The 26,297-nt window shown below is 38.0% G+C and overlaps 2 protein-coding genes across 3 annotated transcripts; one reads left to right on the forward strand and one right to left on the reverse strand.

Moving 5' to 3' along the window:
- The first annotated feature begins 2,308 nt into the window (after nt 1–2,308).
- On the forward strand, nt 2,309–18,852 carry LOC149029697 (nucleotide-sensitive chloride conductance regulator (ICln) family protein). 2 transcript variants are annotated; one of them, XR_016171192.1, is made up of 8 exons: nt 2,309–2,689; nt 2,792–2,915; nt 3,303–3,420; nt 3,519–3,578; nt 3,718–3,777; nt 3,867–3,964; nt 18,398–18,542; nt 18,694–18,852. XR_016171192.1 is itself a non-coding variant. In XM_089142023.1 (7 exons), the coding sequence occupies exons 1-7, from the start codon at nt 2,523–2,525 to the stop codon at nt 18,467–18,469; spliced, it is 699 nt and encodes a 232-aa protein (XP_088998149.1). In that variant the 5' UTR covers nt 2,309–2,522; the 3' UTR covers nt 18,470–18,852. The 2 variants fall into 2 exon arrangements, 1 of the variants encoding a protein (XP_088998149.1); XM_089142023.1 differs by having other exon boundaries at nt 18,398–18,852.
- A 218-nt stretch (nt 18,853–19,070) lies between these two features.
- Nucleotides 19,071–25,911, reverse strand: LOC149029698 (uncharacterized). Its single transcript, XM_089142022.1, has 8 exons — nt 25,666–25,911; nt 23,829–23,936; nt 23,480–23,627; nt 21,633–21,722; nt 20,204–20,258; nt 19,982–20,104; nt 19,446–19,502; nt 19,071–19,369 (listed from the first exon to the last, which is right to left on the reverse strand). The coding sequence occupies exons 1-8, from the start codon at nt 25,839–25,841 to the stop codon at nt 19,245–19,247; spliced, it is 882 nt and encodes a 293-aa protein (XP_088998148.1). The 5' UTR covers nt 25,842–25,911; the 3' UTR covers nt 19,071–19,244.
- Between the last annotated feature and the right edge of the window lie 386 nt (nt 25,912–26,297).

Raw genomic sequence — 26,297 nt, forward strand, 5'->3', positions numbered from 1 at the left:
AGGAGAGAGAGAGGTATCCAATAATAATTTTTTATAATAACACAATGTATTAACTAATCTGAGGGACATGTTGGTCTCTTTACATTTGAAATTTGAATATATTTAACGTTGACTAACGGTGTTAGTCTGGTTAGAACCCACGTGTAATATATTACACTTAGGGGATCCAACATTAGTTTGTAGTCCACTAAGGGGCTTACACGAAAAAAACTCCAATTTTTATTTTTATTTTTATTTATGGGTTCCACCTCGTTTTGTTGTTGAAAAGTGGGAAGAGCTTTGCTACGTACGATGAGGATGGAATGAGTGGTCGAGGTCAAAATCTCGACCACTCATTACGTATTTTTTTATAATTTTTTCAATCATATCTACCTGCAACAAAAAAAGAAAAACAAAATGGATGGTAGATATTTTGATCACTCAATTTCAATCGTGGCCGTATGCAGCTTAACTATGCGCATTGTAAGACAAACACAAAATACTCATCGTTAGGGTAGATGATCCGAATTCCAGTGAAACGTTATGGTAGAAAGTAGGAACTCCATTAGAAAATCAGACAATTTTGATGGAAAAACAATCTGGGGAAGGGACTGCACTAGATCAAATGGGAGATATTATGTAAAAGGAAAATAGATGGGGGTTTGGGATTTAGGGACCTTAATTACTTTAACAAGGCTTTGTTAGCCAAGCAGGCCTGGAGGTTTATTACCACCCCTGTCTCCCTTTGGGCTAGGGTCATGTCTGTCAAATACCTTAGAAACTAAGATTTTCTAAGAGTGGGACTACCAAGAAGTGGCTCCTGGGGTTGGAAAAGTGTCATCACAGGGAGGGACTTGTTGCTTTCGGGATTGGGAAGGAAAGTGGGTAATGGCACAAACACACTCATTTACCTAGATCCCTGGATTCCCTCCCTTCCTTGCAAAACTATAGTGAGCCATCCCCTCCCTAATGGACTAATTTATGTTAGTGAGCTCATAAATTGGAATGAAAATTCATGGAACAAACTCTTATTGAATTCCCTCTTTTCTCCACTGAAAGTGGAAGAAATTATGATGCTACCTATACTATCACAATTTACCCCTGACTCTTGGTATTGGACAAAGCAAATACAAGGCAAATTCACAGTGAAGTCAGCTTATTTTCTATGCCTTTCACAGGTTCCTAATACTAGTTTTATAGCCTCCTCTTCTTCTTTATCATCATGTTGGAAGGAGATCTGGAACATCCCAAAAATTAAACACTTTATATGGAGAGCTGCTAGTGAAGCCATTCCCACTAGTGAAAATTTATTTCATAGGCAAAGTTGTCTTTCTCCTTTATGTCTCTTGTGTGGTCAAGCTATTGAATCTACATTGCATGCTCTCATATTCTGTGATTTTTCACAATAGTGTTGGCAGGCTTCCCCACTAAGACTTAACTGTTCAGAATTTACTAGGTTCTATTTATTATTGGATAACTTTCTTACATGTCAAATATAAGAACATTGACATCATATGGAGTACTTTTTGCTGGATTATTTGGAGTGCTCGGAATGACACCCTGTTTGAAGGGAAGCGGCGGAAGGCTCCCTAAGAGCATTTTGGGCTCTCTATAATGATGTGACTTTATATACATCCAACCCTCCTGGATAAATACTTGATACAACCCCGCCTTCCCTTAATTCTCCTAATACTGAATTTCATTTTCAGGTTTATGTAGATGGAGCTTGAGATAAACATAGTAGAAAGAGAGGACGAGGATGTATTATTTGGGATTTCCATGGAAGCTTTTTGGCAGCAAAATCATGTCATGGTTTGAACCTCTCGGTTGCAATGGTGGAGTTGGAAGCAGTTCGGGATGGTTTGCTACTTGCAAATCACTAAGTTAGTTCTACATTCGGACAAGAGTGTGATTGATGCCATTAATGGTAGTGACCACTCTTTGGACTGGGCATGTTGTTGCTTGGTAGATGAAATTCTCGGACTTAAAAATTCTTTTAATTCAGTCTTTTTTAGCTTTGTTAGTAGATATTGTAATAGTTATGCTGACTATATAGCCCGTGGGGCTAAAACGTTTAACTTATTTAGGGTATGGTGGAATTGTCCACCTTTGTTCATGTTAGACCATAACTTTGTTGGCATCAACCACGTTTCCTTGGAGTATCTAATAAGATTCTTCTACTGGACGGAAAAAAAAAAAAAAAAAAAAAGAAGGTAGGAAAATCATTATATGTGGGCATGCTTAAGATTTTCCTTGTCTTTCTAACTTCTGTTCCAAACAGACACAACTTGAAACATTCCCATCAGCCAAACATAAATTAGTGCCCTGCACTCGGCAAATAAACACAGCGCAGGGCTTCTTTGAGCTCCAGTTGGAGCTGGAATCGGTTTGCACTCACACGGACACGAAGGCGAGAGATTTGATTTTGGCGCCCTAACTATTAGGAAAAAGGGAGTAAAAGCGAAGGAGAAATATAAAAGAAACTTCATTCAACACAACCGCAGTTCGCAGTTGATTAGAATAAATTGTGGAGTGTCCAGAAAATGGTGTTAGGGTTACGGAGCTTCACTCAGAGAACTGGAGAAGGTTCTGGACAGCCTATTCTCGACACCGATAATGGCGAGCAGTTGATGCACGTTCAACCTGGAGTTGCCATGGTTCTCGGTAACCGAGCTCCTGATTCTCCTGGAACCCTGTATATCTCCACCAAGTGAGTGACTACTTATTACATCTCTGTTCCTCTCTCTTATCTCTGTAGTCTGTGTTGCACAAACACACGCAGTAATCCTGAGTGATGGGTTTTTGTTTGCAGGAGAATATTGTGGCTGAGCGATGTAGATAGAGAGAGGGGTTATGAGGTGGACTTCTTATCGGTGTCTTTGCACGCTGTATCGAGAGACCCAGAAGCTTACCCTTCGCCTTGTCTTTATACTCAGGTTTTCCATCTTTTTCTCTCTTTCTGGATTCACACTACTATGATGATTCTATTAGTTTCCGATGGTAAGTTGATAGTACTGGATGCAGGAAGGAAGTTTTAACATCACTGTTGTTGTTTATAGATGCTTAACCTATTAAATTGATGATTTTATCCATCTTAGTTCCATTTTCAAATTTCCAGTTTCCACGATTCTGATAATAATTCTTCCCCTTCCAAATTTTAATAGGGATGTTTGGAGTTTTCAAAGCCCAAAGCATTTCATTTGATTCAATTTTCTCGTAGTATATGAATTTTAAAATGGATAGAGCTGGTGTATATCCTTTGTCTTTTGAGCTTTCTCCATTAGTAGTTTTTACGCTGTTATCTACCCTTTATCTTTTTGCAGATTGAGACGGAAGCTGGTGAAGATGACGAGTCAGAAGATTCAGATTCAGAACATAATCAAGCCCTAGATGTATCTAAGATCACTGAGATGAGGCTTGTTCCATCAGATCCAAACCAGTGTATTCTCCGTTCTTTTGTCATTATGTATAGCTGTAAATGTTGCAATTTGGCTACTGTTAAGGGCTAACTGATATTGTTCCACATTTATTTTTGGTAGTGGATTCGATGTTTGACATATTCTGCCAGTGTGCAGAGCTAAATCCCGAGCCAATGGAAGGTAACTTTGCCAAGTGACATGGAATGCTGGAATTTGCAAGTTTTCTTTAACTATATTCTTCTCCTTTGAATTTATTTATCTGTATTATCACAGTCGTTATAAGCATATTTTTCTTGAATTTATATTCTCCTTCAACCAGAGGAAGAAGAACACAACTGGATTTTTAGTGCGGATCAGTTGCCAGATGATGCAGGCTCAGGTTAGTGGAGTTTAGTCCAGTTCTCGTGAAAGTCTATTCTCTCTTACAATTTAACATGGTATGTTAATTCTTTTTTGTTGCTCTTACAGAGGGAGGGGAAGAATCCGAGTGGCAGTTCACTGAAAATCCTGCCATCCCCATTGGTTATTCAAATGGGGACCATGACCTATCTCATAGAGTGGTAGAGGTATGCTCAACTATTGACTTATCTTGCACTTGGACTTTTGACTTTTTTCTTTTAAATTGTATACATAACTCTAGTGAAAGGTTTTGCTTTTGAATCCTCTTGAATCTTTGGGTTGTTTTATCATTTCTTGAATTGTGAAAAGATGTTGGTAGTTTAAACTCCAAATACTAATGTGGTGCTAAAGTTCCGTATTTATTGAGCTTTAGTGGATATTTGATTCACTTCAGATGCATCCTTCAATTATATCAATCTGAAAGGTACATCAGTGATCTCATATTGTATTTACTGAGGATTAGTGCCCCCTGGTAGGGTGTTAATCACTATTGGCCTAGTGCTTTCACCCCTGCCACCCACCCCATGTCATTCTATCAGATTTGACTCTTTCAAATTAGTCATCATGGGTTAATTAACAGTTCAAAGGTAATCCAATATGCTCATATGAGAATAAATTGTAATGAAAATCAACTTAATCAACAATATTGTATAGTAATGTAATCCAATAAGCTCAATATGTCTAGTCTCTTTAGAAGGCATTTCAGGGTGCAGTGGTCGGTGGACCAAAGTTGGAGCCCTGAGGTCTAGGTATCAAACAACCTCTCAGCAAAAATTGCTGGGATAAGGCTTTGTAGGAAAATTGCACTATGGATTCTGCTAGTGCGGAAGCCTTCGGCACTGGGTCCTTTTTTTTTTTTTCCCTTTTCCCCACTAGGTGGACCTTTAGATAGATGTACACTAAAGTTGCTAGACATGGTTTAAGAATGAGGTGATGCAGGGAGGCAGTACTTCAGGCATCAATGCAGTTCATCCACTAGCCAATGAGCAGCTCGCTTATTCTCCAGAAAATACATGTGCTACCAGCTCATCATTTTCCCCCTAGCCTGGCCATTGCAATTCTGCTGTAGCGTATGTAGTGGCCTTGCTAGGAAGCCACTAGAATATCTCTTCATTGTATTGTCTTTTTATATGCCAAGGCAGCATTAAGTGCCTTCCACTATTAGTTTTTCAAAGTCTTGTTTGTGGTTCATATGTGTTTTATGAACAGTTTTCTAGGTCTTGGCGGTAAGGGATTAGGAATTCTTAGTCTCGTTCATGCTGTTGTGCTGTAACCAAGATTTCCATCTCTATATAAGACAACTCTTGGCTGCTCTCGAAAAGCAGCCATGAATTGAAAAAGAAAATTGCTCTCTTTAAGAACTTTTGCTAGTGAGACTCAAGGAGTCAAGGTGGGACTGGGACTCTTGAGATCATGAAGTTGGTGGAGAACTAGTGGGACTCTAGGCTGCCACCAGCCTACCTTCATCTATCGACATTGCCATTATTGTCGTCACCTCCATCATTCATTTCACCATGATATGCATTTTATATTTAATCCGGATAATGTTCTCCTCTAGGATCTATCTTGTCTTGATTACCCTATTGAGTTCGCACCACCTAGGGTTTAAAGTGTCGGCCACGAGATGAGACAAGCCAATATGTCGGTATCGCAAGCCATTTTGACTATGCATACTGATACGTCTCTACATCTTTATACAAATTTATTGATATTTGATCTCATTAACGAATATGTGAGAAGCTTTAGATGCACAAATCAAACAAAACCAGCTGGATGGATACTACCAAAAGAACACCAGCAGCATTGTTATTGACCTAGTGTAAGAAATTGAAATTTACGAGGTATACCATAAGAAATCAAAGGTAAGATTCCATAGGCGTTGCAAAGCTACATAAGAGGCATGTATTCTTGTGTTCCATCCACTCGATAATGCATTCACTATGGAAAAAATGTGAACAATGCAACTCCGTGACGTCAACCCTCTAACATAATCATCCATGCAAACCATACAAATGTCTACAGAAGAGGTATCGTGTAATTTCTTGATCTTTAAAGCCTCAGTCAAGGATGTTGAAGTGGCAACCAAGCTAAAACCTTGATCTTCATTGATGTTCGTTGAACTAGCTTCGAACTCTCTAGTTTCATGCCAAATATCTACATATTCTCCCAGATCGGCATTAAGAATTATGAAGATATCCAACACTCAATTATTATTGTTGGCTCTACAGAACTCTGCCTTTTCAAAAGCATACGTAGATATATCTCGTTTTGGTTTTTCAGTGTAGATAATAGGGATTTTTAGATCTGTAAACATAGTATGGATATGGCACTTGCTGACGTGAGGGATAAGCAATCTATGGAACTTGATGTCAAGTTCTTTCATTGGCGGCAATTGCTCATTTGCTCAAGATGATTGAAGAGCTTCATCATTCAGGAATGTTGCTTGGGCATACTTACGTTCAACCATGTAATAAAATCTGACTCTAATTTCTGGATTAGCAGTGAGTCCTATGATGTTTTCTCTCTTTAAACATGGAACTCAAGGATGAAATAATAGCCGGATGCCTTGGATACATAAAATGAAGCATGATTGACCACTGAAGTAATGAAAGAAGACGAAAGAAAAGGAAAAATTGTGAGACACAACAGCAAGCGGAGCCAGCAGTTATGAAACTAAAGACTCCTAGTACTAGTTGGAGTAATACTTTAACTTAATAAAATAATCATATTAGGAATAGAAGTTTAATTTTTATTTTTTTATTTCTTTTTCTTTTTTCCCTTCTCTTTTGCTGAGGCTTTATTGTAGGATTCAAGTCAATTTTGGACTGGTTTAATGGCTGAAGATTTGTTGGTTTGAGGTAGTGGTTCAATTAAGAACCAAGTAAATTTGTAATTTTCTGAATCAGGCTCGAGTTATCTGCTCTTGAACACCATCTGGCTAAACCAAAGCTACACGTTGATGAGTTGCTTGAACCAACCAGCTTGACCCCACTGCTCTTGAACTCAAGCTTGAATCATTAAACTCAGCAAATATCTACTTGAACCCAGTGGGTTTCTGATCATCTATTGGTTTTACGTGATCCAATTTTGAATTAGATTATCAAGCCTTTTAATTTATTCGTTTTCTCAACTCCATGTTTAACTAGGAATCTCTTTATTACAGTTTTTACAAGAAAACGATGAAAATAATGATCAAGGTCTTCTTCAAATTAGGAGTTGTCCCTGAGTTCTGGTTTTATAAAAACGAGATACTCTTCTCACTGTTTCACAATTTCATTAACGCATCTGTGCCCTTCTCCTTCGTATCTTGTTGTTTGTTGGGAATCTGGATTTCTGATCATCTATCGGTTCAATGTGATCCAACTTTGGATTGGTTACCAAGCTTTTTAAGTCATTTCATTTTATTTTTCTCAGGTTCAAGTTCAACTGGGAATCTCTTTATTATAGTTGTTATGAAGAACAGTGAACACGGTGATCAAGCTATTGTTCAAACTGGTTTTCTAAAGTTCAAGTTTTACTAGGAGGCTCATTATATTTTAGTACTATAAATAACACTGAACATAATCATCAATCTCTTCTTCAAACTGTGTCGATGATTTTGTTTGCTTGTGTTCTTCCTCTTCCTTTGTCTAGAAAGATTAGTGGTGCGTTTTGCTGCAATGATACAACAGCGTCTAGCTATGAAGAAAACATCATAAACTCCACTGATGGTAACTTAGAAACCAGTATCAAATTCCATTACTTTGTTGAAATCAAATTATTGTAGCAGCAAGGCGGATGATGAAGAGAATTTTACCATCCTTAAGCTTAGAGACGTTCCAATTCCAGAGAGAGAATTCAATATTGAGTTCTCTTCCTTGCTATCCCTGAAGTTAGCAAGTCCCACATCCATGTTATGCTTACCAATCAGAACATCCCTATGATCAACATTGAGATGCTGAAACAAGAGATATCTACATATGCTTTTGAAAAGGCCAAGTCCTACAAAGAGAAAAAATAGTAGTGGGTCCTTGGATTTCTACCTGAATATTGGTATCCTTGCATTAGATTCATAAATACTGATGAAGAAATTGTAGGCTCCAAGCTAGGCTGATGAATTTAAATGGAGATGAAGGGTTTCGTTTGGTTCCAGATTCAAGATCTTCGATTGAGGCTTTAGAGATTAAAGTTCAACCATATAGAAGAAGAATCATCTTCTTCAATAAGACATTTTTGATTTGCATGGATAAATATGTGAGAGAAGTGCATATCACACAATTGCCTTGCATTACTTCCATAAAGAATGCATTTCAAGTGGTTAGAACGCAATAATATGTGTCCCTTGTGTCATTTTGCAATGCCTACAGAAGCTTAATTTCTGTTTCTTTTTATTTGGTTGATGACTGTTATACTGGTTTTGCTGCAGGTTCAGTAAAGTCAGTCTTAGTGATACTGTGATAGTTTTTAATTCTCAATGCATGGAATTGTGTTCATGTATCTTCCTATGGTTCTCTTTTTCCTGATGGGTTCAGTACAGAGATTAAAGCTTTGAAGAACGATGATGAATATGTTAGTGGTAGAAGAAGGGCATGTTATAGGAGAATGCTATTGCAATGCTCTATAATCCCAATTTGATACCCTTTTGGAGAATTAATGATCAAATGGTTTGGTCCAGTATACGTGCCCTAACCAAAATTTGGATACTCAAGAGCCGATGGAGAATCCCTGCTTTTGATTTTAGGGATCAGTATAGGATTCGAGGATCCTGGTTTAGGCCACATAGAGACCATAGAAAACCCTCATCAAAGCCGTCTAATTAAGCTCCAAAGATGTTATGTGAACTGAAAATTGGAGGCTGTGAGAGGAAAATGGAGTGAATTAAGGGGGATGAGTCATTTCGAGGAGACTCGAACCTCCAGATATTATTAAGATAAGGGTTGGTAAGAGATATCCCAACTCGTGGCTACTCCACCCCTTAAGTAACAAAATTAATGACGAGAAAACAACTGATAAAAACAACTTGAGTAACGGATAGAAACCACTTGAGAGATTGTAGGAGAAATACCTAAGTAAGTCTAACTATTTGTAACTTAATTATGGAGGACTCATGCAGCTCCAACAACTGAAGACTTGTTCAATGCTCCAACGGTCCCATGCTGCTGGCTTTTAGAAACCAGTTTAAATTGAAAGGCATACATAGTCATAACAGGCACACCAACTGAAGATTTTAGAAAAGATAAATTAACCCCTAAAAAAATAAAGGGAAAATTTCCTTGATCTGTTGTTAAAAAAGATTAACTTGATAAGTGGTTTAAACGTTGTTTTACATTGATGGGGTTCAATTTTGAAAATATGTACGTAGTGCCTATTTTAATGCTTTTTCTTACCACATAATAAAATTTTTGACCTTAACTACCCAAAATATCATTTGAGTTTTTTCTCAATGATTTAATCCTAAACTTTAGAAACCACTAATGTTTTTCAAAAGATCTTAACGAATTTACTCCTACAATTTTAGTCCTCATGCTGTATTTAATTTTTTTTTTATATAATTTATTCTTTAAAAAAGAAAAGAAAATATTATGGATAGAAAAAGTTGTCGTCAAAATTCAAGTTAATTTTAGAAAAGTATACTTGTAAATTTTAGAATTTTCTTAATAATTTACTCTTAAAAAAGGAAAAGAAGATTATTGTGAATTTTCAATAATTTATTCCTATAAAAATTAAGATATAATGGAGGACAAAGATATTGTGAAATTGGTTTATCAAAAAGAGTCACTATGAAAAATCCAAATTGATTTTAAAAGCTTATGATTGATAATTAAAATGTAGATTAAATTATTTTTTAAAGAAGTTGAAAAAATGAGGAATAATAACTAAATTTTAAGAACGAAAAGACTCGAAGGATATTTTGGGTAGTTAAAGTTAAAATTTTTATTGGGGGGGGGGACGAAAAGCATTTAAATAGGTAGTAAGTAAATATTTTCAAAACTGAAACCCATTAAGGTAAAGTTCCATAATGTTTCTTTTCTATCCCACTGGATTGGTTGATACGATGTCAGACAATATGATACAGTAAATACGGTCGATACATTGCTGTACAAGCATTCTTCTTAATAAAAAAAATTTGTTAGAAGTTTAAAAAAGCATCGTATTGCGGACATGTGTTGGCCAATACATGTTAACACATACACTCAATTTCAAATAATTTAAAAGAATTCCAAATTGTGATGATATATACCCCACTTGTATCGACATGTATCAATATGTAGTAGCATGTGTGGCCCTCACTTAAAATCCTAGTGATGTAAGTAGCAAGCAGGCCCCCAACAAGAGCTGCAAGAGGCCCTAGTGTCGCTAGGTCCTTTGCGCAAGCCCCTAGGGGTATTTTGGTCCTTGTATTTTAGTCTTGTTTGTTTTATTTCCTTAGTTGGATTCTTACCTAATTTAGAGAATCCTAATTTAGTTTATTTCAGTTATTAGTTATGGAGTATAAGTAGGAATCCAAGATCATTTTAGAGTTGGCTTTCCTAGGTTGTCTCTTTTTGGGAGTCTTTGTGATGGACATAAATTCTAAGTCCAATGCTCTAACAAATCAGTTTTCGATCAATGAAAAGCTCGGAGAACTTAATCAACTTATTGTCAAGGAATTATTGAGTAGGGTCCTTTTGAGGTGGATCCTGTGGTTATAAAGAAGCTCTCTTTCTTCAATCTTGAATCTCAAGTCTGTTCCAGCTCACCGGTTACTGCTCGCAGCTCTCTTCCTCAGCAAGATCAGCAACAAGTAAGTTAATCCTCTCCCCTAGCCCTAGCCCCAAGCCCTTACCCATTCCCCTTCATCCCTCTCCATCCTGCTGCATTCTTTTCACAAAAATTCTGTGCAAGAAATTCTAGAAAACCTGCAGTCTCATTCTTCGGTCCAGGATTACAGCCTTCCTCCATTCTTAGGACACCAAGACCATTCGGCCTTTAGTTTTAGCCCTTCCCTCCACTTGAGACCAAGAAACATCCCCTCCCTATCTTGTGCAATCAAGAACGAAAAAGAAGAAGAAAGAAAGAAAAAAGTAAGAGTGCAAGATTGGTGAAGAATCCTTAGAATTCCTATTTCCCCTTAGGTGCAAGCTTCCCATAACCCTAAATTCCCCAATTTGAACCTTTTCTCCAATCCTATCCCATTTTGTTAAACTCCTAACTTTATTTCCTTCTAACTTTCTTTCAACCCATCTAGGTTTTGGTTAATCTAAACTTTCCCCAAAACCCTAATCACCCCAAAACATCCCATCTTGGCAATTTGTTAGACCCAAAAACCCTCTCAAACCCTTCCCAAAACCCTAGAATTATCATTGTGGGTAATAGATTGAACTAAAGGCTGTTCGTTCCTCCATGGTTATATCAATTTGGTATCAGAGCCATGGAAAAAAAAAATCCCCTATGAAGATTATTTTGGATACAGCCCCTTTATGAATATTCTTTCCAAGATTCTTGGGACTGAACTAGATAGAGAAGTTTGGAGAAGAAGCAGTTTACTCCACACTTGATTGAGATCAGGTTGATCTATAGCTAGAGTCATAATTAATAGTGGTTGCAGTTCTAATGTAGTGTTTGAGCTCTCTATCCAAAAGGCTGAGCTTCCAGTAGAAGAACATCCCAACCCATATCAAGTGGGACTCCTCAACCATGAAATTATTGAAGTAAAGTTTAGATGTTTTGTACCTATTAGTTTGCATTCCATTTTGAGGAAGTATGGTGTGATATAGTTCTTATGAGGGTGACTGATGTAATTTCGGGTAGTCTTTGGGTATTTGACAATGATGTAACAATCCTTGGGAGGGAAAATATTTGTAGATTCAAACTTAGGAGGAAAAACATTGTATTCCTTCCCTTGAATCTTCAAGAGGAACACAGGAAAAGAAAGGTGTAGAGTTCAATCTTGAAAAAGTCCAGCTTGTGGCTGCAGCTTCTCGAGACTTGATGATCCCAAAGAAGAACCTAGTGTGGTTGTGGCACTAATTACCAAATTAAAGACCCCTCAGCTAAAAATAGAGCCATCACTGTAAGTCCATGACCTCCTCAAAGAATTTTCGGACCTAGTTCCAGAAGTCTACCCAGTGGACTGCCGCCATTGAGAGATATCCAGCACGCTATTGACCTAGTGCCTGGATCTTCTCTTCCTAATATGTCAGCTTACAGGATGAGTCTAGCAGAGCATGAGGAGTTTCAAAAGCAAGTAGAAGAGATTCTCAAAAAACATATTGTAGAAAGTCTGAGTCCTTGAGTTGTGCTGGCATTGTTGACCCCAAAGAAGATGGATCATGGAGGATGTGTGCTGATAGTAGAGCTATCAATAAATTCTAGTCGAATACAGGTTCCCTATTCCTAGACTTGATGATATGCAGGACATGCTTTTTGGAGCCTCTGTCTTCTCAAATTTAGATCTCAAAAGTGGGTACCATCAGATTCGGATCAGACGTGGTGATGTATGGAAGACAACTTCCGAGACTGGAGGACTGTTCGAGTTTAAGGTCATACCCTTTTGGATGACAGATTTATGCAGCACCTTTATGAGGCTGATGACTCAATTACTCAAGCCTTTCCTTGGGAAATTTCTAGTTGTCTATTTTGACGGTATCCTGGTGTACAGTAAAGAACCACAATCACTTTTGGAGAACCTTCAGCAAGTCATAGGAATTTTGAGAAAAGAATAGTTGTACCTGAACCAAAAGGAGTGTACCTTCATGATGCCCAAAGTTATATTTTTAGGATTTGATATCTTTGCCAAAGGAGTGGAAGCTGATCCAGAGAAGGTTTGATGTATTGTGGAACGGCATCTTCCCAAAAACATTATAGATGTTAGGAGTTTCGATGTCCTTGCATCCTTTTACAGAAAGTTTATCAAAGATTTATCACAATCATGGCTCCCTTGATAGATTGTACCAAAACCACCAAAGGAAAGTTTGAGTGGACCCTAGCAGCTACCAAGGGATTCAATATCATAAAGCAGAAGATGACAGGAGCGCCCTGTGTTGCGAATTTCAGACTTTGACCTAGTGTTTGAGGTTGTTATTGATGCCTCTCACATTGGGATTGGAGGAGTTCTGATGCAGCAAGGCCATCCCATTGCCTTTTACAACGAGAAATTAAACGAGGCCAAAACAAGGTATTCCACTTATGTCCTAGAGTTATATGCTGTAGTTCAAGTCTTGAGGCACTGGCAGCACTATCTAGTAGGGAGAGAATTTGTACTCTTTTCTGATCATGAAGCGCTCAAGCTTCTCTATACTCAGAGGGCCATTAACCCCAAGCATGCCAATTGGGTGCTTTATCTTCGAGAGTTCACTTTCATTGTACAATACAAAGCAGTGAAGGAGAATAGGATAGCAGTTGCCCTTAGCAGGAAGGTGCTAGCCATGACTATGATGTCCTTAGAAGCCACTGGAATTCAGCAAATTATCCATGAGTACCCAGGTGATAAAGATTTTGGTACCATATATGCGGAGTTAAACTGGGGAACTCAGCATCCACAATACTCAATTCATGAAAGATTCCTTTTTTGAGGGACTCGAATTTGCATCCCAACACCTCTCTATGAAAACTTCTTAGAGAGAATTATATGGAGGACTCGGAGGCCATTTTGGAGTCTCAAAGGTTGTTGCATAAGTGATGGACAGATATTATTGGCCTCAAATATGCAAAGATGTGGAGATGGTTGTCAACCGATGCTGAATATGCCAATTGGAAAAAGGAGGAGCTAAAAGTAGTAACCTGTACTTTCCCTTACCTATATCTCATCAACCTTGGAAAAATTTAACCAGGGACTTTGTCCTTGGCCTTCCCCCTTACCCAGGGAAGATTTGATTCTATATTTGTAGTGGTGTAGGTCACCAAAATTGCCCATTTTATCCCGTGTCAGGAACATATGATGCCAAACTCATAGCCAGGCTCTTCAGGGAAGTAGTGAGGATCCATGGGTTACCCAGTACCATTGTGTCATATATGGATGTTAAATTCATGAGTTATTTTTGGAAAACCCTTTGGTTGATGACCAACACCAAACTACTATTTTCTGCAACCTTCCACCCTTGGACAGATGGCCAAACTGAAGTTGTGAATAGAACTTGAGGAAATTTATTAAGGAGTCTAGTTAGAGTTTATGAGAAGACTTGGCCTACTGTTTTTGACATAGCTGAATTTGCCTATAATAGCTCTGTCAACAGATTCACTATAAGGACTCCATTTGAAGCATTACTGGGCATCCAACCTCAGAAGCCTGTTGCCGTAGCCCCACTAGCAGCTGAGACTTGGGTAAGTATAGGAGCAGATGAGATCCTAAGGCATCTCACTAAAGTACATTCAAATGTTCGGAGGGGAATAGCCCTCAAGACAGAAATATACAAAGCCCATGTAGACAAAAACAGGAGGTCAGTAGAATTCAAGCTTGGAGACATGGTGATGGTTAGAATTCATCCAGAGAGAGATCCTGTAGGAGTTAACACCAAGCTCCACCCCAAGAAAATGGGCCCATCAAAGTACTTTTCTTGAGGACCCAATGCCAATGTTTTAGAGCTACACCAAGTATGGGCATCAGCAGCATCTTTAATGTAGCAGACCTATTTCTATACATAGGGCACCATTCAAATGAAGGAGATACAGAGCATATGCTATGTCTACCCCACCCCACCGATCAAGATTCTATTGAACAGGTATTAGATGCCATGTACAGGACCACTCGTAATGGGCCAGGGTACCATGTATTCCTAGTTAAGTGGAAGGGCAAACCAGCCAGTGAGAGTACATGGGTCCATGCAAATTACTTTGGAAGGATTGAGCCTGATCTATATGAGAGATACATGGTCTTCAACATTCATCGGAGATGAATGTTTTCAAGAAAGGGGGAGTTGATGGAAGCAGCAAGCAGGCCCCCAACACGAGTCACAAGAGGCCCTAGTGCCGCTAGGCCCTTGGGCAAACCCTAGGGTATTTTGGTCCATGTCTTAATTTTGTTTGTTTTATTTCTTTAGTTGTATGCTTGCTTAGTTAAAGAATACTAATTTAGTTTATTTCAGCTATTAGTTGTGGAGTCTTAAGTTGGAGTCCAAGATCATTCTAGTTTTGGGTTTCCTTGGTCAAGTCTATTTGGGAGTCTTTACGTAATGGATATAAATTCAGAGCCCACTGGTGTAACAAACCAGTTTGATCAATGAAAATCATAGAGAATTTACAGTCAAGGAGGTATTGAGTAGGGTCCTTTTTACGGGGTACCCTGCGGTTGTCAAGAAGCTCTCTTTCTTCAATATTGAATTCTCAAGTCTGTTAAAGCTTCACCAGTTACTGCTTGCAGCTCTCTTTCTCAGCAAGAACAGCGGACAAGTAAGCCAATTCCCTCCCCAAACCTTAGTCCCAAGCCCTTACCCATTTCCCCTTATCCCTCTCCATCTTGCGGTATTCTTTTCTCAAGAATTTTGTGCAAGAAATTCAAGAAACCCTGCTGTCTCATTCTTCAGTCCAGGATTACAGCCACCCCTCCATTCTTGGGAAACCAAGACCCTTCGGCCTTTAGTTCCAGCCCTTCCCTCCACTCGAGATCAAGAAACAGCCGCTCCCATCTTGCGCAATCAAGAAAGAAAAAGGAGAAGAAAGAGAAAGAAGACAGAAAAGAAAACTTCAAAGAACTTTAATAAAAGCTTCAAAGACTAATTTCTTGGGCTTGATACTGTCAAGGAGTCTATATCAGATTGACATCAGTTCCACCAATGAACCACCTGAGCTTCATGCTGCACATGCCAGCTTTGATCAGACACAAGACAAAACTGGTTCAACTTAAAACTTGAGGAGAGAATGGGAGCTAGTTCTGTGTTGGCAGTACACAAAACAATTTAAATTGGATCACTTGTTCAACTCAACAAACTGGTCCAATTTAGAACTTTATAAACAAAACCAAGTATGACGGGTGAAACAGGGCTGGGTTCTTGCAAACCCTAGCCAACCCTTAGTACCATTTAACTTAGCCCGGCCTTCCTTAATGGCTAACTCAGGGTTTTAAACCTTGCTAGGCTCAACCAAGCCTAGGCCTTCCCTGATTGATCTTGATCAGGCCAGACAAGGCTTGTTTGGCCATGATTGACCTTGAACCTAGGAGGGGAATGGGAGGAGGGTGTGGTGGTTGCCACTTGTTGGGGACTAGTAATGGGATGTACAAATTTGGTAAAGGGAAAAACAAAGTGGATGATGGACTCCTTGTGAGTGGAGAAAAATCATGAACAGGGGATATTTAAAAAAGGATAATATTAGAATAATATTCTTATAATATTTATCAAATAAAATATACGCTATATCTATCACACAGTGACTCAGTGAGCCAGCCTCACCTAACTCAGCCAAGCCAGACTCGGGGCTTGTAGTTTCCAATTTAACTTGCTGTTAGGGTGAAAATACGTAATTTAACTTGCCATTAGGTTGAAGAACCCACCCTAGCTTACTGTTAGGGTTGAAAAACCCAACCTAGGCCCTTTTTGGGCTCAAGGTGGTCCAGAGTGAGTTCAAGGTGTCAGGCCCTACTTTAGGCCTGTAATGGCCAACACCTATTAAACTAAAAACCATGGGATCAAAGGCACAACATGCTAGAACCCAACCTTAAACTTAATTCTTAATAAAACAAACTTACTACAGTGATAAATCTGCATCACAACCCCCAGTTCAAGAACAGAAATTGGATTTTCGGTGGTTGGCGCAATTGTCAACTTTTAAATGTTGGGGTTTTCTCAAATCTAGAAATTTCATTAATCTTAATATGATAGAACATCACTAAAAACCAAAGAGCTGTAGACTATTCATTTATCTAAATGTCTAAAAATTCCCTCTTCAACTTATGTATCCTCCCCTGCCCACTCTACTATAACAAAATTACTACTTTATCCCTTTGCTTTTTGAAATTACTAATTGAAACTTGTACTTACTTTTAGTGCTACTCCCTCTACAGTCATGAACCATTTGTTAACTGATGATGTGGCAACTTTTCATTTTTCAAAATGCCCAACATAAGCTAGAGTGGTGGTCATTACTAATTTAACCTTCAATTAGATTACCTTTCTAGTCCCAGTAAATAGTAGCCAAATGACTTACCTTTTGCAATTTCCCCCCATATTAGTTGTCTTTGATCTCTTGATGACTTATGTGTTTGCCCTAAACCCCATCATGTAATCCCCACCATCTCTTCCACCGGGATCTCTAGAACTCTAATTAACTCCCCCGTAAATCCCTATTCGAGTCTCTTCTCTGCTTAGTTTGCATTCGTGATGATCCTTGACATCTGGTGGCTAAAAGCCCTGGTTGAGTAGAAGAGGTTACAGCTGTGGGAGATGAAACAAAAAATGTTTAACTGGTTAAGTTAAATATTTCTTTTATTATTATTTCCTCCCCCCCCCCGGGGGTTTTTCTCCAGTCAATCACTTTATGTGGTGGGATAATGAATTATATAGGTTGTGAATAAAACCAGTTTCAAAAAATTATCCGAGCATTACAATCTAGACTTTGCAATCTCCTTGGAAATCTGGACACTGTCAATAGGAAACGTGCAGACAAGGCTTGAGTTTCAGGAATTTCTTTAGTCAGAATTATAAAACTACAAAGGATTGGTGCTTCAGAGTCTTTGGTTATGGTTGGCTGATGTTGTTGAACAAGGGCTTCAACAACTTCTTTTGAGATCTCTTCTCCGTGAAACAATTGTCTCATGATTTGAGGTTTCACTGGATAGGACTAGTGAAGACAATGATGGCTGAAGAGAAAGCTATTGTAGAAGAATATATGATCTTGGAGAAATTAAGTCCACCCTAAATTCTGGGGGAATTTTCTCTTGATTTTTTTTAAGTTCATCTTTAACAATATGACGAGAAGAATATTTGATTCAGTTTGAAACACTCGTCATCGTTATTTTGTTGTGGGAAATCCAGTTAGTTATGACCGATGTGGTTTTGAATTTGACAATGCTTACTGATCTGTATTTTACGTTACAGGACAGTATATATTGCCCTCCAAACTCTCAATCTAATTATGTTCCTATACATTTGATGCCTTGTCTACCTTTTCTCCTTCCATTTCTGTTAACTTCTTTGAATGGTGCTGTACACGGAAGCAATTGACTTTGTTGTATTTGAAGGAGAGGAATCCATTTCTATTCACCTTCGTCGATGCCATTAGAAGCCAAAGCCATCTCAGTCTCTGCTGCTGCAGCCTGCAGCAACTTCACTGAATTTCTGTAAATGTCATGCACTAGTAGGACATCTTTGTCCTTAGCACCAACATGAAGGACATGGTACACCCGTGTCACTGGAACATATGTAAGAATAGCTTGTAAAACACTACACTTTGGCTGGAGTTTAGTAAGTCTTCGTCGAAATGGAACAAGTGCCAGAGTTTCACCTTGGCTTCTATTGCCATACAAGAGCCAAGGGTGAAGTGCATATTTTACATCCATATCGTTTTAATGAAGGGTAAATTGGACTTCGTGCATTAATGCGGGGTTTGTCAGTTATTTTGCTGTAGTCCAAGGGGGCACCAGTAATTTTCATATCATATATATCTGACTTTGTACATGCAAATAAATCCGATTTTTGCCTTAATTGCAGCTTCAAATTGACGATCAACGCTTTGATGATGCGGAGGAAATGGAGCATGAGACGCACAGGCGTCACCAGTGACGGCCTAGGCGGATGCTTTGATAACCATTGGTTACATTACTTGCTCCTTCATGCCAGTGGTTTTGGTGTTGTGGTAAGATGGTTTCCATTTGTAATGCCCAGTCTCACAAGAGATTGATTTAAGGAGAAGGGGCTTTGTTGAAAGATAGCCGGTAAAAATTTGCTAGCTGTTTTAGTGTTTCTTCCGAACATCAAAGCTTAATCTAGTGTATTTGGGGTTGCAGGTTGAGGAATTGCTTAGAAACCTACTTCAATGTACTAACGTTTTTGGCTTTGGTTATCAACTGAAGGGTTCTTTTTTTCTTCTTGGTTTTCTGTTAGGAACTTCTCGTTGTAAAATTGGCTGTGCTGTTATTGTCATTTTATGGATGAATTAGACTTAAGAAACCATCTTTGAGTGTTCTATATGATCCTTGAACCAAGTATTTATCTTTTCTCGAGGTATTTTTGCAGTTTTTTGTTGGGTTGGAACATTTCCCTCCTATACAAGCCAAGACCTCGCGTACTGCTTTGAGTGAAGGATATATGCTAGACCAGAATTCCTTGCATTCAAGGTATAGGGTTTTAGCCCAAAAGCAAAAGCAGGTGGTGATGGAATATATAGGAAAAAGAAAAGATTTTTCCCTTTCAAAGGTGCAAGATTTTCAAAGTTCAGACTCTCTATTGTGCGGTAAAAGCAAAACTGTTCAGTTGATCCAGGATGGTGAATAAGAAAATAAAAATTATTTACATGGTTTAACGATGATTCACAAAACAGAATAATTCTTGTGCAATTTCAAAAAGGCATGGGTTTTCTGTCTGGCCATGACTCTATCTTTTCAAAGTATTTGACTGGCACAACACCATCAAAGCCTTCAGTCAATATAACCTTGTTGTCTGAAATATAGAGCTTCATTCCATCTGAATCAAAGGAATTAACATTAGCAGCAATGGTTGCCGTCTGTTATTAAACACAATAATGGTCAAAAAGCTGTACCTTCCAGGGCCTTTCTGACATCTAAAAAGATCAACGTGTTAACATTCCGCCGCATACCTGGAAAAAGAGTCGGGTGCATTAGGAAGAGTTCTGAGCAATGTATTGCTATAAGAAGTGCCAACGTGAACCACTTTAGATGCCTAGCTTAGACAAGAATTTGCTGCAGGGAATTTGCTGGTTTAATAGAGCTAGATTGGAAAATTGAAACATACCAACCTCAGTAGCAAGCAAGGTCTATTATGGTATGAGTGTGTTAAAATACAAGTTGCTGCAAAATAGGTTATCATTTCGGAGGTAAAAAATATGACCACATTCGAAACCTAAACAGGTAGTATAGAACTGTTTATGGCCAAGACACACTATATGGGAAATGTAAAATATTCACAACTCTATTTCACTTGTGGGCATTCAAAATTGAAACAGATGGACTGAGTTAGGTTGCAATGAATTGATGTAGGGAAAAAAAATAGAAGAAAAGATGCCAAATGGAAAAGTCATACAAGATTAAGTTAAAGAGATAAACTGCATTTTCATACCGCTGATTACATCCCCATCTGTAGGCAAGCCACTAGAAAAGTGAACATGCAACCTGTTCATACGTTTGAGACCAGACTGCAATATGGATTCCAGATTCTTTTTATAGGTTCCATGTACACAAACTGCAATATCCAAACAAAATGACTTGCCACAGGATCACTCAACGGTATACAGAATAAAATTGAGAGTTCAGCTCTCATATACAAAGAGAAGATTTTTACCTGGAGCCTCTTGAGCCGAAAGAATTGGTTTTAGTAAGCTCTCAGATTCAATAGTCTGCCAACGCGACATACCGTTTTATCAGAACAGAAATCTAAATTGTCAAAATAGAAGATTAAGTAATCTTGAATGATCACATACTGAAGAAAACTACTCAATCTGATAGAGCCATTACTACAGTCCAAAACAAATAAGATAAAAAGGAAAGAGCAGCTACATGACAGTGCAAGTTTCTGAATGTCGGATACCATTTGCTTTGCTTGTGTGTCAATAACAAGGATCCAAAATGGGGGGATTTTACTTTTAGGGTATTTTAAATAGAAAACTTGGAGATGTCTAGGAAAATCTAATCAGCTATCCATAGTTACAATTTCTCTAGGCCAGGTAGGACAGACAAACAGAAACTAGTGTTATAAATGAGCATAGCAAGGTTTAACGCAACAATCACAGATGTTCTTTTCTTTCCTTTTGACATAAATTCAGGACATATGCTTTAACTGCACAATCTTGCAAGCTAGAAAGTTAAATTGATGCATCATCAATAACCATTTAAATTGATGTTGCCAACAGAATCATGCGACACAACATAAATTCATACTAATGAGCAGTCCGTGCAGGCCGCAGATGAGGACATTACCCAAAATAATAGTAGGGTATTTAGAAGAGAGACAAATATAGCAGCATTGTATTCCAGGCCTTCCAAGACAAATGCCATAGATACAAATCTTACTCCCTTGCATGAGCGACAATACATGTGGTAACAAAAGGTGTTTGGAGCTAAGAAGGAAGAAAGGGAGGTGGGGTGGTTATAAGCTCATATTTGAGTTTAACCACCTGAACACCAACAGATTTAACTCCATGCACAGAATGTGGCAAGATAACTTGTCCACAGAAAGGGGAAAAACTTGCAGCAATTTTTTCCAACAAACATGAGATTTTCCAAAGAGAATTTTCCTGAGAAGTTGCAATCAATACAAAAAACATATCTCCATATAAGGATAGCTACCATTCTTTTATCCATAGTCCAAAAATCTCACAGATATCTCAAAAATTCAAGAAAACAAAAATGCCAAAATTAAAAAACCTCGACCAAGATTTCAACTATTTCGAGAATCTTGGAGACATCTCAGTGAAATCTTGAATATTTTGAAAATTTAGACCTCAATAGCAAGCAGGTGGTCAAATACTCACAGTATTATATTGCCGGACTTAGAAGTTGAGATGTGGAAGACTAACGTACTAACTAGTGATTAGGCAATCACTAGTTGGGTGTAGGGACTAGGGGAGACTAGGGACATGGAAGACTAGAGCATCTATGGCGTATGTATTATTGTTCACTATACTCTGTAGAATATTGCATAAATTTCAACACTGTCCGTTCCACTTTCTTCAAATTAAATGGTTATTTTGCTACAATAAAGGAAATATCACCTCTATTGTGTGCCCTTGGTTTGCACGTATAAACAGCTCCCCATTTTCTTCCATGAGGCTAAACCGCTGCTTGTTATCTTTCCTGACTGCCTGAAAAGGAATAGGGTTAAAGAAGAGTATAGCAGGGCATACAAGTTATTTCTGTTAAAAAAAACATTATGAAAGAGCAAAAAATCCAGAAAAGAATTACACTAAGTACACTTGGCCAATGAAACAATATAAATAAACAATAAATTTAGGTTATGGTATACAAGTTAATAAGCACAGAACTAGAGCTTAAAATTGATTCTACTCCTTTTTCTTTTATTTTAAAAAAAGGAAAGACACCACCATAATTTCTTACACATACTAAACTTCAAGTTGGAACCCTCATCACATACACCTAACAGCTTCCTCATCAACTTCTCCTTGGAATCCAAACTGCAAAGAATGCCGAAATAATCACTGAACTTTGTAGATGTTTTCCAAATCAACTGTGTTAAGAATGTATATCCAGCATCCAGGATTTGTCTATCTTGATTAGATTTGCTATTCTAATTGAGATACCCACCTCTTATGTTCTTCGCAATTCGCTTCAGTCTTAGTTCATGGTTAAACACATTTGTGGGGTAGGGAATAACTACTTCAATTCAACCTCTCTATGTAGTCTCCCTCTCCATCCATCTCCTCTCTGTTCTGTGCTATTGTCCTATCCTGTCACATGGTATCATAACCATTGAAGGGTTATACATTTTCAGTCCTAATTTAAAAATCTTAGAAGGTTTATGTTAAAGGGTTATAGCACTCTATGCTGTATACTACGTCAAGTTGAGCTAGTTGATATTATGGACAAACTAAGTTAATCTTCTAATCATCTACTGTTTCATGGAAATAACAATTGATTGCAGTCACCAAGTTTGAATAACAAAATTGCTGTTCATTCTGGTAAATTACTTTCTACTTCTATTTCTGATCCAACCAGTGGAGCTACTTGGATAACTTGATTGAAGATTGGGACTGATAAAATCCTTCAAGTACATTCAAGGGCAGTAGTTCTCACACCATGCAGTAACCTGTTTAGGCAAGATTTCAGTTACTTTTATCTATAATTTGATGTACATTGATGGTGTGAATCTGATGGTGATTGCAATGAATATCCATTGGCAAATTATTTTTGGATTTCCATGGGGCCAAAGAGAGTCCTCAGTTATCACCCAAGGCGGTGCTAATCAATGGCACATAACCTGGAAATATTTAAGCAAAGAATATGGATGTAAATCTTGTATGAACAAAATTAAAATGGTCTGGCTGCCTTAGCTGGTTTGACAAAGACAAGAATCTGGGAAGATTTCTGCCATCTATCTGCATCCAAATCCACCTATTAGCTCCACACATCAATCTGGGTTTGTTTCAGGATTTATTTTCCTTCCCACTTGCAGTATTTGATCCAGTTGGTCTAATGAAGTTAGGGCCTTTCAAACTAAGGCTCTTTTCTGTTGAAATAAGGTCTGGTTATTCTTAAATGTTTATGATTATTACTGCTACTAATACTTTTGCACCTTGTCTCTGTGATCAGTTTCATGGGCTGATCCTAAATTACGTGTGGACAGTATCCAAATTCAGATTACTTTTCTACTTTTCTTCTAACATCCCTTTTGACCCTAGACAACTACAAATAAACCGACAAAGTGAATCAACCATTTGATGTTCAAGTATATTTCAATTCCAACAGAACAGTGGAATATCCATTATCACCAATAATAGATCACGTAAAAAATGTAGAGAAATTTAAGTAATGGAATTGAAGATCTAAAATAGGCATAATAAATTAGACGAGAAAGGAAGTAGACAAGAGGTACAGAACCAACCTCCCGAATATCATCAACTGTGTGTGATCTTAAAGGAATACCAGCAAAAGTTTTCATACTTAACATCAAAAGATCATGCACCTTCACGTACCCATCGCTCCGCATATTCAAGTTTAACTCTGACGCCATATGGCGCAAAATGCGGGTCCTGGAAACAAAAACATAAAGAGAAAATGAAATTATTTGAAGCTTCAGCTGAATTTTGAAATTTCAGAACCACAGTAAATTCCTTATCATAGAGAACTGAAACAATTCTCCAAAGAGAGCAACATAGACAGTCAAATGTTAGGCTTCAATCAAACTAAAATTCATAAGACAAAATATGAAAATAAAAAGTATATTTACTCACAGGAGTCTCCCGAGAGCATCAATTTTATCTTTAGCTGGCTCCCCTCCTCCTTTGCGCCCAGAGCGATTTTCTCTCCTTTCCAATCCGCTACCCATTCCACCACCACCACTGCAAGTATGAAATTGTAAGGATTAAAACTAAATAGAATGACAACCATAACCTTATCCCAACCAAATCGATTCAGCTACAAGGATTCGAAAGAGGCTGAGATGGTAACATAAATAAAAGTAAAAACGGGAGCAAAATGGATGAGAAAAGGAAATCATGCAATAAACTAAAGCAGTACTGATAGCAGCATCGTAAGAACATCCTACAAGGCATTGGCATCACGGGTCCTTGTCCTCTAAACAACTCTATCTGCAGTCATACAAGATTGAGACCTACCACATGATATACATTCTTACTACTTTAATAGTCACTTTAGGCTTGCCTCTACATCTTTTAGGTTCGCCAAAATGAATCTAGTTACTCTTGCTTACAGGCATGGTTTGAAATCTCAACCCCACCGAAACGAGATGGTAGGTTGAAATCCTTTTACACATAATTTCAACCAAAATCTCTCTACTCTTTTTTTGAGATTTCGAGATGGATAAGATCTAGCACCTTGCCATCTAGCACCAACTTGAGAGATAGGATTCTATCACCAAATCTTTTAACATCCAGCACTTCCTTCTTAAGGTCTTTGTCCACAACTATGCCACCACTTCTCCCACTTTCATCTCACATACACCATAATTTGAAGTCACCTAACAACTTGGCTTTTAGACACTAAAATTTTCAAAACATTTACCCGCTCCAAACTCTTACTCATCAAGGATCTGATGTTCCAGGGTGTAACTCTAATCCTATGGTTATGAAGATGATTATAATTGAAGGACATGGTGTTAGACACATAAAGGCCATATGATCCATCAATGAAAAACATGAGTACACTCAAAAGGTTAAAGCGACCACAGTTTCTTAAAACATTATAGAAATGGTCGCATCAAAACAAAAGGTGAAAAATTAGAGTGAAATGAGATAAACAAGACAGATACAAGATTCAACTTAAAATGAAAAAGCAGAAAAAGAGGTACATGTGAGGTGTATACAAGTAGTTTAGAATATCACCAATATTTGTGGTGGGTCATAAATGTAGCCGAACATATACACAAATGCTATCAATGCTACAGAAGGTCATGCGAGCAAAAGAAGCAGCTAATTGAAACAATTAGTAATAATGAAATGCAAAGCAGTGAATCAATAAGCAGTAACGAAATAATGAATAATATTGCAATACAAGTAGGTATAATATTGTAATAACACAATTAGCAAGAAATGGTAGTCAAGTACAGTCAAGTAGAGATAAAGCAATACAATGGTACAACAGGAGATTAACAATTTGCAGCTAACCCACAACCCGTAATATGATAAAAAGCACAATAACACCAGTAGCACCGTAAGGAGGACGAGGGGATGAAACAGCATAAAGAAACCCTTCGCAGACAAGACAACAACAATGATAATTAAGAGTTTAAATAATAAGCAAACTCAACATGATGTATTCTATGATTCTAACTCCACAATTGACAAAAACAGTAGCGGCTGTATAAATAGTATTCTACCAAAATAAGTTCTGACAGGAAGGAAGGTTAAAAAAAAAAAAGGCAACGCAATGAATTAGGTCTTCCCCAATCCCAAAGGGTCTTCTCAGCTTGGGGAGGCACGGCAGAAATTGGTTAAAGCCCCGAAGCTTTGCAGGGCAATTCCTCCGTGCCTACGCTCATGTATCATTCGAGGTTGTATACCAAAATCTATCAAGAAGATCAACAAAGAAAGAATACAAATATATAAGTACCTTCTTCTGGGGAGAGCAGAGGCAGAGAAGGTAGAATTGTTGGTCTTCTCCATCAAAGCTTGTCCAGTAGAACCGGCCAAGAATAACGAAGCTTTACTCGCAGAGGCAACGGTTATAGGACAGAGGGAAGTGCAAATTCGAAGAATCCGAAGCCCGTTGCTTGCAGAAGCCCACATCGATGGGGGCAGGAAAAACTCATGATATGATGGGATTTTTATTCAAGGTGCAGAGATTACTCTTGAATCCATAAGGTAGCGTTTGGTTCCGCAATTCCCTGAAATCCGCTTCTGTGGGAGTCATGAGTCTGTAGGAATTAGGTTCTGTAGAATCATATTCGTAAAAAAAAACTGTTTGGTTACCCTGATTCTGGAAAGTGAGTCGATGTGAAAAACCATTTGGTTACCCTGATTCTGAAAGTGAATCTGTCTGAAAAACTGTTTGGTTACCCTGATTCTAAAAGTGAATCTGTTTGAAAAACTGTTTGGTTACCCTGATTCTGTGAGTAGATTCAACCTGAATCACTTTGAAGAACCATTTATTAATGTGTTGAGGGCTAATGATATGACAATTTTTTTTCTTTAATTTGGATTAAATTTTTTTCATGTAAGTATAATATATAATTTTATATAAGT

This window comes from Hakea prostrata, chromosome 1 (assembly GCF_041222555.1).
Source record: "Hakea prostrata isolate BN-2017 chromosome 1, UWA_Hpros_2, whole genome shotgun sequence".
NCBI lineage: Eukaryota > Viridiplantae > Streptophyta > Magnoliopsida > Proteales > Proteaceae > Hakea > Hakea prostrata.